We start from the raw sequence: 14,781 nt of genomic DNA on the forward strand, positions 1-14,781 counted from the left end.
GTTGGAGATAGGAAGAGGTAAAATAAACAAACAAAAGAAGAAAAATAAGAAAAAATTTCAAATTTAAATTCAAAACAACAGAGAAAACTCCTTGAATATATAGAAGGAATAAAAAGAAAGTAAGCCAATTTTTCTATAAGACATTGAATTATCAAAGCAGTTTGATAGATCTTGTTTGCTTCCAAATTGATATTTCCTACTAGGCTTTAGAGTGACTGTTATACTCATTTGGCTGTTTGGAGGAATGATTATGCATTTTCTGTATGAACTGGTTTGAAATGTCATATTGCTTGAGAGAAGCCTGCAGCTTGTCAGATTGTGTTAATTTTCTTCCATTTTTCTTATGACTGCTTTAAACTGTTGACCTAGCTAATGAATAGAGTAGCACTTTTCTTTCTCCTCTGAAAAAGACAAGGGATTGGTTGACAGATGTCATTAGATGCACAGAAAGTGAAACATCTTGGTAACATTCCCATAATTGTTTTGAAGCTAAAGTGAATACATATTTTCTTTCTTAAAAAATGTTAAATATTATACAAAAAAAGTTCAATATTATACAGTACTTATTTCAAGTGATTTATTTTGTTCAACTTGGTTTTTAATTTATATTTTCACTGACTATTCCATAACATTACTAGAGAATGTACTGTAATATTTGTTTAGATGTTCCCAGGAATGGAGGAAAAGAAACAGTTTTGTATCTTGTTCGAAGCACAGGCTGAGGAATCTAGTGTGGGTTCATCTGCAGGTTCCACTGTTATGAACTGACTGACCTAAACCAGTATAATAACATCAGAATTTGTTCCTTTGTGTGTAAAGTGGAAATAATAATACTTATGTCCAAGGAGTTTTTGCACACGCACTCCTGTTTCCACAGATGCCTGTGTGTGTACATACACACACACACACACACACACACATATAATTAGTTTGTTTTGACACAGTTCAAAATAAAAATGTTAAGGTAGACTTAAATCAGTATTATTTCTTTGGCTTTTTTTTCTTTCAAATTTAAAACTAAAACAAATAGTACAGGTAATCAATTTTTCTCTCATTTCAGGTTTTCCTTGGGATTCTCTTGTATACGATTTTATTTCCCAGAATTAAATCTGCATTTCAGTAAGACAGGTCTAATTCCGGCCTTCCTCAACCAGTACCATCTTGCAAGTATGCCCCTGCTTGCCACATCTTCTTAGAAAGGGGCTCTACAACGGTCTCCCCACCCCAACGCCACTGTGCAATGACCTTCTTACTGCACTGGGACACCTGCCTAGACTTGCTGGTAAACATCCTTCTGAGTTTTTCTCATTCCAATCACAAAATACCTGACTTTTCTATATGTCTTCACAACTGTATCTACCATAATATGATGGAAGATCAATAAGTTTTTTTGTGTTTTTAATATTTCACCAACATTCTGTGGCACTTTCTTGCTTTTGGTAACCTGCATTCCCTAGGGACTTCCACTGTCCCTGATCTTCGCTTTTCTCTTCAAAATTTATAAAACATAAGTCCCTCATTTTTCTCTTAAAGAAGGCATAGATTTTGATAAAGTGATTGCTTTCTAAGAACATGTTTTAGTTTTTAACAGATTTTAAATTACCCAGAGAAGTGCCTGGGTAATCAAATATCTTAAGAGTCAGGAGTGGGCCCTCCCTGGTGGCCAACGGGTTAGGACACAGCACTGCAAGCTCACCAGAGTTGCCTCAGTGGAGTTTGATCCCCACTCCGGAGTGGATCCACATGGCATGGCAGAACTCTCCTGTCTTGCCCACTTCTCCCCTCACCAGTGTACTCTTCATGGATCTGCCTGTTCTGCTCCCCGCTCTGTCTCTGGTGAATCCTCTCACCGCCCCTGCACCTCTGGCCTGCACTACAGCTCTTGCGTGCATAAATAATAAATAAATCTTAAAAATAAATAAATAAATACAAAAAAAGTAATTTTTGGCAAAGAGCTTTGTGATGGCCTTCTAAACTACTCCAGACAGTTGGCTGTCCTACCCACGCTTTGCTAGCTCATCCTGAATATGAAAACTGTAGGAAACAAAACTTTTCAAATCACTATATGAGTCTGATACCAATGCAGTAGAGAAACATGCAAATATTCTTAAAATATTACTACTATAGGGACTATATTTGACTTACTAGTTTTTCCTATACAATTTGTTTCATCAGCATATCAAAGGAAAGTTCCCTGGAGAAAGGGAGCTTTGCTCTTCACCTACCACTCATAGGTGTTATCACCAGAGTAACTGCTGATGGGAGCCGTACAAATATTTTTCTCTGTATGTTTCTGCATGTATCTTTCCTTTCTCGTTGTTACTCAAAATTACAATGTTAAGAATTGATAACATAAGAGATATAAGAGATGATCTTTTCAATAATTATTTTTTTTCTTTTTTCACAAATATATTGCAACATGGCGACAATATAAACTATTTTACATTCAAATTTTAAATGGCTTCATTCTGTTTTCTAGATTGCAAAATTGCGAGTTAACATTATTCACTTAGATGCCTAACAGAGATGACTGTCTGGCTGAGTCTAAAGTAGGACTGAGTTTGGGTTCTTGAAATTGAGAGCTGGTTAACAGAGCTCACCCTGTTGTGATTTTATTAGCCTATAGCTTACTTCTTATGATCCATTTGTATTATCTAGCAAACTTAAATCTTAAGGTCCCGATTTAGATTCAGAGTATAAAAGTCACTTTGAAGTTTTAAAAATTAGCTACTGTGGTCACTGAACAATCCTTTGCCATTTTGCAGTGCTGTCTACAATCTGTCCTGTGTCCAGCACAATACAGATAGGTGTGCAGTCCTCAAGACATCACCAGATTTCTGCATACAAGTGAATGGGCCTCCTGGTTCCTTCAGCTTTCCTTAAGGGCTTTATCAAAGATCTTTGTGACATTCTACTCAAACTTTTTATATTTTTCAATGTCACTTGTCAGCAACAAAGTCAAAAGTGGATATGGTGTTTGAAAAAGAATCTGAGGACATCTGATTTTCTGATTTTGTCACCGGTAATATTCATTTATCTGGAAGTCAAATTCGGGCGGGAGGGGCAGCCGTCAAAGGCACAGCCACTAACCAGAACCCTCTAGTCAGCAGTAGGCTATCCCGGAGCTGTAAGGAAATTTCACCTTTGAATAAGTAAATCACACATCCTGAGTAATCAGAAAACCCAAGTAAGGAGGGAATTGACTGGATGGTGGGGGCCTTTGCCTGTTCTTTCTAGTCTTTTGTGTCTCTCCCTTGGAGTTCTCTTGTTTCCTCCCACTCACCATGCCCTGTACTGGCTTAGCCCTAGTTGACAGCACTTTTCTTTCTTTAGCAATAGTGAAAGAAGTGAACATTTTGAAAGGAAATCTAATAAATACAGAGCAGGGAAAAAATACCCAAAAAAAGTAAACAAAAAAGATACAAGCAGCCTGAAAATAGTTAATTTTGCTAACTACAAGTTTTGGACTCTAAGGAAAATCATAAAATGACTGTGGCAGGGCTGGGCTTCTTTTCTTCCAGAAACTCAGATTATTTGATGGGCTTATCCTAACCTGGAGGCCCATGTTAGTGAGGTCTTCGTTGTTACCTTCTCTCGAGAAGAGAGGTCAGGCTGTTCTGCCACGTGAAGATGTGACATGGACACGACATGAGTGGCCACCAGGAAGTGGCCCAGACACATATTCTGGTGGCCTCTTGATGTCAGACTCCACAGACTGAAGAACTGGAGGTAGAAGGTGAAGACAAATAAAACATCTTCCAAAACAGCTACTTATGTCAAAAAAGATTGGCAAGTGAAGTACAGAGCTGGGATGAAAATACTGTTCACTTCAAGGATCAGTTGCAAGAGATAAAAACAAAGCACTTGAAGAATCACTACATGAAGAGAAATACTCAGCAACAGGCTTCCCAGATCCAGAAGAAAAAAAAAGCAACAGATGAACTCTTGTTGGACATGATTGAGACTAAGGTTGAAACCTGAAGAAAACAGTACCCGCCCAGGTGGTACAATGGGTTAAAGCTTGCACTATGAAGCTAGCCAAAGCCTCTTCAATGCAAGTTAGATCCCTAGCCTGGGAAGTGACCCACATGGCATGGCAGCCCTCCTCTGACCCACCCACTACTCCCCTCAGCAGTGTATTTCATCAGTCTGCCTATTCTGCCCCCCACTATGTCTCTGGTGAATCCTCTCACTGCCCCTGCACCTCTGGCCCGTACCCTAGTTCTGTGTGTATATGAAAATGAATCTTTAAAAAAAATGAAAAATGAAAACAATCTTCTTATGGACTCCTTAGATAGGAGTCAAAGAAAGATGGAAAGAAGCTAAAGTTTCTGGAGAAATGTGTATAGACCCAGACAAGAGACAGAATGAATTAAATGCTTTGAAACCTGCAAAATAATATTAGATACCTTCAAAACCTAGCAAAGATAATAAGGGAGTAGGAACAGGACATCCCTAAAAATCATATAGAATAGGGAAAGACCATGAAGAAGATAGAACTGGATGAGTTTGAATTAAGCAACAGCAGAAAGCTCCAGACTTGGTGACAAGGCTCTGGATAAAGAATGAAGTTAGTGGTTTCAAAATTCCAATAAGGACAGAGAATAAAGATTCAGAAGTAAAAGTTAAAAAAAAAAAAAGACCAACAGAAAAAAGGACAAGTGTGTAGGGATTATGCCAACTGAAGTAAACTAGAAGGAAAAGATAAATATTGGATGGTTTCACTTCCATGCAGAATATAGAGAAACCAAGAAAAAGACAAAGCTGGCAAGCTTAGGCAGGCTTAGTCAGCCTAGGCAAACAGCAAAGGGAGGAGAAGGTGAGGTTCAAGACAGGGGAGGGAAGAAAAAAAGGGGTCTCTGGTGATGGTTCACACATCACAGATGACACTGAGAGAGGACACCATGGTGGGAGAACTAAGGGGCCTGCAATTGAGGGGAGAAACCAATAACTGCACAAAAATGACAAATGATGTAAGGAAATAATCGATAGATGATAGATAGATAGATAGTTAGATAGATAGATAGATTAGATAGATAGATAGATAGATAGATAGATAGATAGATAGATAGATAGATAGATAGATAGATAGATAGATAGATAATGGCTAGAGAGGCAAGAAAAAGTGACCAAGTCATCTTCTCTCTTTTCCTCCGCTGTTCCTCTGGTGAGTACAACTAGAAGTGAGTAAATGTCTTTTACCATCACAGATAATTTGTCCACAGGTTTTTTTTTTTCCTCTTATTTCAACAACACCAGAAGTTGATGATTTCACTCCACATGTTATATCAGTATTTCAAATCCTAAATTTTGGTTTGTACCATCATTGTGGTTCAATTGATGCTTAATACTCTAAAAAAGGGAAGAAATGCTTCTAGGAGCTTTGTGGAGATTCTACTCACTCTTATAAGAAGCAAAACACTTCATAGGCTTAGTTACAGTGATACATAAAACTTCACTCATTCCTTTAAAAAAGGATAAAAGATGGAGTTAAGAACACTGGCCCACTAAGGTCAAGTACATCACTGGGCAAAACTGATGCAGATCAGGTCAGCCTCAAAAAAAGACAAAGAACACCTTTCTCCATGTAGACTTACAGAACAGTGGCTGCCTTTCCTGCTTCTCCTCTCTCCTGGGAGTGAGGTGAAGCCCCTCTTCCTTCTTGGACAATGGCATCCATTCAGGCAGGCAATGAAGAATAACTGGGAACAACAGAAGGTGGTAGGAAAACTCCAAGAGCAGCTTGTTGTGGAAATGAGCAAAAATCCCTTCCCCAGGTCAGTTCTGTAGTGTAGGCTTCTCTGTATCCACAGGAATAATTTCCAGTCATATGATCTTCAGTCATATGATTTGAGTTAAAATGATATTCTCACCTGAGAGTGACTGTCCTGCAGTAGACTCTGGCTATGTGTGGGGAATCTTTGCCTGTCACAACTAAGGAGTTTTTCGCTACTGGCATCTAGTGATTTAAGACAAGGGATAGGCCCACATACCTCAAAACATGACAAATAGTCGTCTAGTAGAAAATGTCAGTATTGTCAAGGATGGACATTCTTGCATTAAGATATTAGAAATCCAGTACTTTTAAAATGTCTTTTAAAGATTGCTCTTTATTTTTTTTAAGATTCGTTTATTTATGCATACAAAACTGGGGTGTAGACCTGAGATGCAAATACAGTGAGAGAATTCACCAGAGGCAGAGTAGGGAGCACATCAATGAAGTACACTGCTGAGGGGAGCAGGAGGCAAGACAGGAGAGGTCTGCTGCGTCATGTGGGTCAGCTCCCTGGCCTGGGATCGAACTCCACTGGTGCTGAAGTGCTGTGGCTAGTTTCGAAGTGCTGAGCTTTAACCTGTTGCTCTGCCAGGGAGGGCCCAAAGATTGCTATTTAAAAATGATTTTATATTTCAAAGTGTTAATGTGTAAAGGAATAATCTATAGTAGTCATGTATATAGGAACTTCAGGGTACAATTAAACAATAAACTCTCTTTATAATGAAAAGAAAGCACTTTTTTCCCTCCAAACTCTGAACATCCATACATAAGTAATGGATGCAGTGAATATGTCTAAAATTTTTAAAAAGATTTATTTATCCATACAAAAACTGGGGTACAGGCCAGAGGCATGGGGTCAGAGGAGGGAAGAAAGGATTCACCAGAGACAGAGTTGAGAGCAGAACAGGCAGATGGACTCAAATACACTGCTGAGTGGAGCAGCAGGCAGTCAGGAGAGGTCTGCCATGCCATGTAGGTCACCTCCCTGGTAGGGGATTGAAGTTGAGCTGCAGTGGCTGTGATAGCTTCATGGTGTTGTGCTCTAACCTGTTGTGCCACCAGGGAGGACCCCTGTCTAAAAATTCTGAAGGAATTTAAAAAAAAAAAAGCTGCTCACTATGTTTGTAAATTAAGTCATTGTAACAGCTGCATCCCCATCTCTGCAAAAGGATCTATCAAGGAGGAGTGAACCAGGATTTCCTTGACTTAATGGAATACACACCCATTGTTTTCCATATGAAATAGATACAGAGATGAAGAACAAGAGGGTATACATGGTCCTTTTACTAGACCTTAAAGAAATTCATACTGGTGAGTAAAAAGGAAAAGAAAGGATTGCCTTGCATGGTTATTCCACTCTGTGCGCTATCGCAACTTACCAGATGTGTTCCTTCCTGAGACAAGCCCTTTCAGAGTTAAGAGACCTCCCTCACTGCTCACATGAGGGCTAATCTGGCAGAAAAGTCACTGTTTCACTCTGTTTAATAAAACTTCAGTTTAACCCTCAATCTCAGCAGACCATGAACTTCCTGGAACAAATGTATCAAAGCTTCTACCTGTATCCTTAGTGTCTAGTGCAGAGAAAATATCCAATAACTATTTCTGAATGAATATCAATATTTTTATAAACAATGATGAGACATTGAGGGATTGGTAGTAGCTTCAAATTTTATAAATCAGAAAAAAAAATGAGTCAGAGTTTAGATGAAGGTTACATGACTCAAGATGAAAAGCCATTAACTATTTTTAGCTCCTTTTAACAGCTGGGAGTCAGCCCTAACTTGGTGTTTAATTTCCAGGGTAAAGAGGACCAGAACAATTGAACAGACTGGAAAGGTGACTTAATCACCTATTCTGATTCATGGCTTAGTGCATTCCTAGTCACTGTCATCAAAAGTCATAAAAAAAAAAAAAAACATAGTTGGTGTTCTATGAAGAATTTTTAATGGCAATGATTGTAAGTCAGGGACATTTTAACATAATAAAAAACACTGACCTATTGTGCCAGGAAAGTGTTGCTACTTTCATGCAAAAAGATAAGATGCCTTCACTGTTATAGATGCTGAGAGTAACTTACACATGCATAAAATCAACCTGATCAGCTCATTATTTATTCAATAAATCCTTTTTTGAGTTTTGAATCCGTGTGAAGTTCTTTAGTGGCTAATATGAGGGACTCATCTATGAATCACGGTTCCCTCTGACAGACTTTACCATTTATTTGAAAGAAGGGGGAAATACAGGGAAAAGTAGCAAATCATTTAAGACCAATCTGTAAATAAAGACTACATTTTGTTTTACAGAGGAAGACTGTGTCCATGCTAGAGAAACCATCCATCTGTAATAGCTAAAGACCCAGTAAGACACAGCTCCTTCTTGATCCCAGGCCTGCTTTCTATCCTGGCTTGGTAGAGGACCCTTGGTTTCTAATCTGTTCTCTTGAAACATGATTACTGCATCAACTTACGCTGATGCTTGTTATTTACAGATTCCATAATTATGAATTCACCTTTCTACTTAAATTAATATATAAGCCTCCAATCAAACAGTTCATTCAGGGTCATCCCCAAACTTAGGCAGAGATGTGACCCTAACGCTTTGGGTGGACAAGTGGCTTCCCAGTTGAGGTCAAACAAGACCATGCGCTCTCTTCTTGGGTTCTTGGATTGAAAACAAGTGCTCTTTTCACAAACTGCAACTAGACTTTTTTTGTGGTTTTTTGAGTGATTTTGCTATTAAAAATCACCCCAACCCTAGAGTAGAAGTGGAGACTAGTGTCCTAAGTGCAGGATTCTGTAGGGCGAAAATGCACACTCAAATAAACCTAATAAACTCGATTCAGGCATGAGTTATGGCGCGATCGGCTATGAGCTCAATGAATCAACAAAATATGTTCAACAAAGTATTATAAAACAGAATTGGAGGGTTTTTTATTGGTCATTTGTGAAAATGTTGCACCAGCTCGTCGAGGGGACTGTTTTTGCTCTAGAAGCACTGGTTCAGATTACTCTCTTCCTCTCCCAGGCCTTCACAATCCCCTTCAGGCGACTTCAGCTCAATCAGGCTGGAGTTGGGCCTGAGCGCCCCACCAAGCTGGAGTGGGCGCCCTCCGCCGGATGCGATGCGCGCAGTCGCCGGCAGGTGGCGCTGGACGGTGGGCTCCTCCCGACGCGGTCTGGGCAGGTGGACTGGAAGGGGCGGAGGTACCCGAGAGCGGCCAGTGGTGGCTGGCCCTGCGCCGCCCACCCCCTCCACGCAGCGCTAAGGACACGCGCGCACTGACAGGGCGCAGCGGCGGGGCCAGCTGTGGTCTGAGCTGGGGCGCCGCTGCCTGTTTGTCTGCGAAGCGCCGGGGCTCCCGCCGCGCTCAGTCAAAAGTCGGCCACCATGGAGGCGCAGGCACAAGGTGAGTGGTCGCGGAGCGCCCCAGGGGTCAGACCAGGCGCGCGTAGAGGCGCTTTTCCTGCGCCGCCTAACTTTGCTCTCCGAGAGAGCGGATCCGTGCATCTGCACACGTCCGCAACTCTGCTCCTACCCGTGCCTGCGGGTAATTCCTGCTTCCCCAAACTAAGGCTTTGCTGAGACGGGGGGGCCAGGGAAGGAGACGTTAAGTAAAGAAGTCGCTTTGCCCACGAAAAGCTACCAGCTTCCCCAGCAGTGCCTACTCCCCTTCCATCCTCCACCACCCCTCGGGCCCCAGAGGACCTGTTGTGCGGGGTCCTAAGGCGGGATTCGTTCTCCCTTCCCTCGGGGGTGTGGGGAGGGAGCGCGAATCCGCTGGCCCAGAGCCGCAGGCTCTGGTCCTGCAGCAGCAAGTTCCTTGCGGAACAGGGTGGCTTCCGCAGAGCCTGGGGATTTCCCGGCTACTCCGGCCGCTAGGGCCCCGGGACGGCCTTCCGAGGCGAGGGGAGCGCAACCCACTCGCTGAACTCCCGCAAACGTGCGTCCGGGTTTCTGCGGTGCGGGAGCGACCTCTGCCTACGCTGACGCGAGGGCCCGGCCGCGGTCTGGCCACCCCTCCTGGCTTCTCTAAGGGCAGCCTCGTGCCCGGAGGTTACCCTCAAGCAGAGTTAGGGCATCTCCATGGCTTGGTGCAAGAGTGGGAGTGAGCAGACGGTGTAAAGGAACAGAGGTGGGCTGATGTGAGCACGAGGCCTTAGAAAGGACACTGACCCTGGAAGTCAACGTGGGGAGCATCGGCTAGAGGGACGGATTGTGGAGTTCAGCCTTTCAAACAATCAGCACCAGCTCTCCTCTTTACTGTAAGGAGTTTGGTGATGGCTTTTGAATCGTTGATGGCCCGTTTAAAAAGAAAAAAAAGAAAAGGTTTCTAACCATGTGCAGCAGCCCTCTGGGTGCAGAAGTGTCCTGAATGGAAGGGGTTTGGCGGGTGCCTGGGCTTGGAGACACCCAACAGGTGCCTGGATTACAGTTGTCTGAATAGCAGGAATCCTTCTGGTTCTTTCCACAGCCAAGATCCTGCCCTTAAAAGCTGTCTGCTCCCGGTTCCCCCACCCCACCCCACTCTCTAAAAAGGAAAGGAAAATTCTACCAAGGGTGATACTTATTTGGTCAAATTCAAAAACAAAGGTGGCCTTGGAGGACTTTGCTCCTGAACCAAAGCAGCTGAGACCACCCCTGGAGCAGACTCGAATTATTTTGGAGAGTTTTAAATAATCAGATAGCTCTCAAACCAATCAGGTTACAGTCTCTGGAGCCTAGGCCCAGAGATGTAAATGCTTCCCCAGGTAATTTTATTTTTCAGTAGGGTTGGAGAAAAACTACAGCTCGGAAATATTCTGTAGATTCTGAAGCCATATAAAGAGTAGTGTGGAACCATCGCTGACATTGGGTTGTTTTACTAGTTTGATTTGGTGGGGCCATTTAATTCAATATTTCAGTGCTTTCCTTTGCCCAGAACTGTGCTAGGAGGAGCAGACACAGACTTAATTTCTGCTGCATGAATTTTAAGGAAGAGGATGGCCATTCATTGGCATAGCTGTTTTGGTGAATGTAAAATTGCAACTGTGTCCATGAGATGAAAAAGGGTCACTAGTCAACAAGCCCAGGCTGAAAAACTCTATGTCTACTAGGGGATAACAAAATGACAAAGTAGCTGTGCCCCTGTTTCTGTTCTTTGTTCTCTGCATGTGTTGACTGATTTCGAGACAGTTCTAGTTGATGGGTAGTGCTTTTCTCCCTATTCTGTAGAGAGGAACAAAATCTGCCACTTTCACAGGAAAGATAAGACTTAATTCCCACCCCCACTCCCACTTTTCCTGTGCCCCCTGCTCAGTCTTAGCCTTCCCCTCATGACAAAGTGGAAGCTCAGGGGGTGGGTAGAACAGTTGAAAAGCAAATGGGGGCCTTCCCTGGTGGCACAAAGAGTTAAAGCACAGCGTTCTGAAGCTTTCCAAAGCCACTGCAGCAGGAGTTCGATCCCCCACCAGGGAGCTGACCCACATGGCGCGGCAAACCTCTCCTGACCCCCTTGCTGCTCTCCTCAGCAGTGTACTTGGTCAGTCAGCCTGCTCTGCTCCCCACTCTGTCTCTGGTGAATCTTCTCACCCACCACACCTCCGGCCTGTACCCCAGGTCTTTAAGCATAAATAAGTAAACATTAAAAAAAAATAGCAAATGGAGTAGCCTGAAGGAGTCTGAGACTAGGGTGTTGATCAACCAGCAAGAGAAAAGTGAACAGATTTAAGAAATACTTAGGAAGAAAAGTCAAAATAACTGTTAATGGGTATGAAGGCAGGTGGAGGCGAGGGGTCCCAGTGTGGTACTCTACAACCAGATGATATTTCGCTCTTAAGCCCTCATTTCCCTAATACATGAAATTATTCATTTTATGACTTTTGTTCACTTAAGCCACAGATATGTTATGTTCTTTAAGGGTAAAACTTCTCATGAAATGTTTCTAATGTATATTAAAGGAAAAATCTTTCCACTTGGCTAAAGGATTTTGCCTTTTTTTAAGAGTCCTGTAGTTCCTAAGTGCAAATTTCTGTCGTCAGCACAGCTCATTTTGGAATTAACTAGGGTGGGGATGGCTTCACTTTCTTGATCTGCTAATTGATCTTTGTTGATCTGGAGTCAACAAAGATGAATGGTTCAGTGCAACTGTTGATTAGATGAACCTGTGCTTTCCAGAAAAGCCCTAGCTAGGTGTGTATGGTCATCATTTGTACACAGCTCCACACCTATTTCCCTTGTATTTCCTTTGACTTTGTAAGGATTACGTCCAGCTGAAAAAGAAGACATCTTAGGAAGTTGGCAGAAGGGCAAATACAGAAGTGGGATTTCGAGGAGGGGCAGTATGGAACAGTATTTTCTGACTTTCACCAGCTCAAGCAAATGGTGCTTTACTATAATTAATACACTAGAGAAGGACTAGGGTGGTAAGCATTTTCTGAAAAAAATGTGGCAGTTCTTTAATATAAAAAGTCTCATCTTTTAAAACTACCTGTCAATATTTCATTACTGTCAAAATAACTTTGTTTTCCCCAATAGCTTCAATGTTAAAAGGAAAATTTGCTCTTTAGTTAACACTTGTATGCATTCAGATTAGTAGTCATATTCCTTTTTTATGACTACAGTAACAAAATGATGACAAATTTAGTTGCTTAGGACAACAAAGTTATTTTTCACCGTTCTGAAGACTAGAAGTCTCAAATCACTATCCCTGGACCAAAATCAAGATAACAGCAGGACTTCACTCCCTGTGGTGACTCTAAGAAAGAATCTGTTCCTTGTCTCTTCCAGCTTCTGGTTCCTGCTGGCCTTCTTTGCCATCTCTCCAAACTCTGCCCCTCTGGAGATAATGAATTCTCTTCTGCCTGTCACATTTCCCTCGGTCTCTCATATAAGAATGCTTGTGATCTCCTTTAGGGCTCAGAGAGCTAATCCAAGATAATCTCCCCATCTCAAGATCCTTAACTTAATCACATCTGCAAAGACCCTTTTTCCAGATAAGATAGTATTTACAGGTTCCAGGGATTAGGACCTGCTATCTTTGGAGGATATTTGTCAGCCTACTCCAATAGCTATTTTTATATTGAGACAATGTATTCAGGAGGATTCTCAGAAGTCCATTAATGGCATGAAGTAATGAATGGCAGATTATTCCTACCTGTTTGCAAATTCCATTAAAGTGAATATATATGTATGTTCCATAATACTTACAGGACATTTATTCTCATCTTTTTCCAGGAAGAATTTAGGGCAGTTTATTGTATATGAATATGTAAAACATAGCAAAATATTGTAAATAGATATTGGAAATAGATCAAAGAAAATCAAATAGATAAAGAATGGAAAATGAGACAAGGAATGAAGCATAAGAAGAATACAGTTATACGCTCTTTGTTAATACTGCATGGAAAACAAATTCTTGCTCTGTAAAAAGGGATGATGTTTTCTACAATGCAATAACTCCTCTTTCCCCTACCAAATTGCAGTAGGTTCATTCTCTCTCTTTTTTTTTTTTTTTTTAAGATTTATTTATTTGTGCATACAGAACTGGGGTACAGGCCAGAGGCTCAGGGGCGGCAAGAGGCTTCACCAGAGACAGAGTGGGGAACAGAACAGGCAGATCGGCGAAGTACACTGCTTAGGGGAGCAGCGGGCGGGTCAGGAGAGGTCTGCCACGCCATGTGGTCTTCTCTGGGGCAGGCGGGAATCGAACTCATGCGGAAGCGGCTTTAGATTCTCAGTGCTGTGCTTTAACCCGCTGTGCCACCAGGGAGGGCCAGTTCATTCTCTTTTTTGTGGGAATCAGATTACACAAGAAAAAAATGATTTTGCTAGCTTCAAGGAATATAATCATAAACCTTGAATTATAAAAGCTAAAAAATGTGCGTTTTGATTTATGATTTTAAAGATTATTATTAGTAGTCTTAACTATATTCAAAGCTACCTCATATAGTTTTATTTTCCCCCTAAATAAAAGTTTTAAAGTGGATAGTTATATATACATTAAATGAAGTGATCATTTGTAACAACCTATGCCATTGTTATAATAAATCTTTATAAAATGTAATCTTATACTCAGTAGATATTACAGTACACTGAAATGTGTTTTGAATTGCTTTCCTTAGTACATTTTGTTTTCCGAATACTGTAGGTAATCAAAATCTGTGAGCTTGCTTAAAAAAAAGAATCATAATAAGCAAGAGAGTCTATTTTTGTGGTCTATAATACAGCTTGGTTCTGAATGAGATACAGTAAGTACTTCAGCAAAAAATGACTTGTTAAGTAATTATTTCAACAAATATTTATTGTTTACTATAATAATAGCAAATATTCATCAAGCACTATTAAGAGATAACATGGGATAGTGACTAAAATTCTAGAATCAAGGCAAACTGCTTATATTTTCATCCTTTCATTATTATCTCCCACCAATATAACCCTGAACAAATTACTTGATTCTTCTAGGCCTTGGGTTCTCATCTGTAAAATAAGGATAGAAATAACACCAAATGTCATAGGATTGAAGGGAGGGTTTAATGAGATACAGGTAAAGTGCTTCAAACACATGGTAAGGACTAGATGGACATTTGCTGTTGCTTTTATGAATATATACCAAGAATTTTACATGCCTTATTTGTTTTGGACTGTTACAATAACACCATGAGAGATAGCATTACTTTTAGCTCATTCAAGGAAATTGAAAATTTAAAAAAATATTAAGAAGGCAGAATTTAACTCCAGGCCCACTTGATTCAAAAGTGAGTTTCCCCACTAAAAAGAGTATACTCCTATATATGTGGGATGATATATGCCGACAGGAAACAGATGATTTGGTCATCATTCCAGGGAAGGTAGTAAAAAAAGAATCATCTCTGTAGGTTATGACACATAGAACAAATGAGGGGACAGATTTCCATCCCTGTGGAAGTTTCAGAGTACTAATGTGCTAATCAAATCTAATTCTCATTTGAGGTTGATAATAACAATAGAAGTGTCCCCATTTATTTTATGCTAGAAACCATGCTATACAT

General features: G+C 41.0%; 1 protein-coding gene across 5 annotated transcripts in view; it reads left to right on the forward strand.

Moving 5' to 3' along the window:
• Positions 1-8,948: 8,948 nt before the first annotated feature.
• TPD52L1 (tumor protein D52-like 1) overlaps positions 8,949-14,781 on the forward strand; it is an 84,223-nt gene continuing 78,390 nt past the window's right edge. For all 5 annotated transcript variants that reach the window (XM_012720811.1, XM_012720862.1, XM_004673827.2 and 2 more), the window contains exon 1: positions 8,949-9,182. In XM_012720811.1, the coding sequence (XP_012576265.1) occupies positions 9,164-9,182 (19 nt within the window). In that variant the 5' untranslated portion in view covers positions 8,949-9,163. The remainder of the gene's footprint in view (positions 9,183-14,781) is intronic.

This window comes from Condylura cristata, unplaced genomic scaffold, assembly GCF_000260355.1.
Source record: "Condylura cristata isolate star-nosed mole 26May11 unplaced genomic scaffold, ConCri1.0 scaffold00001, whole genome shotgun sequence".
NCBI classification, from domain to species: Eukaryota; Metazoa; Chordata; class Mammalia; order Eulipotyphla; family Talpidae; genus Condylura; species Condylura cristata.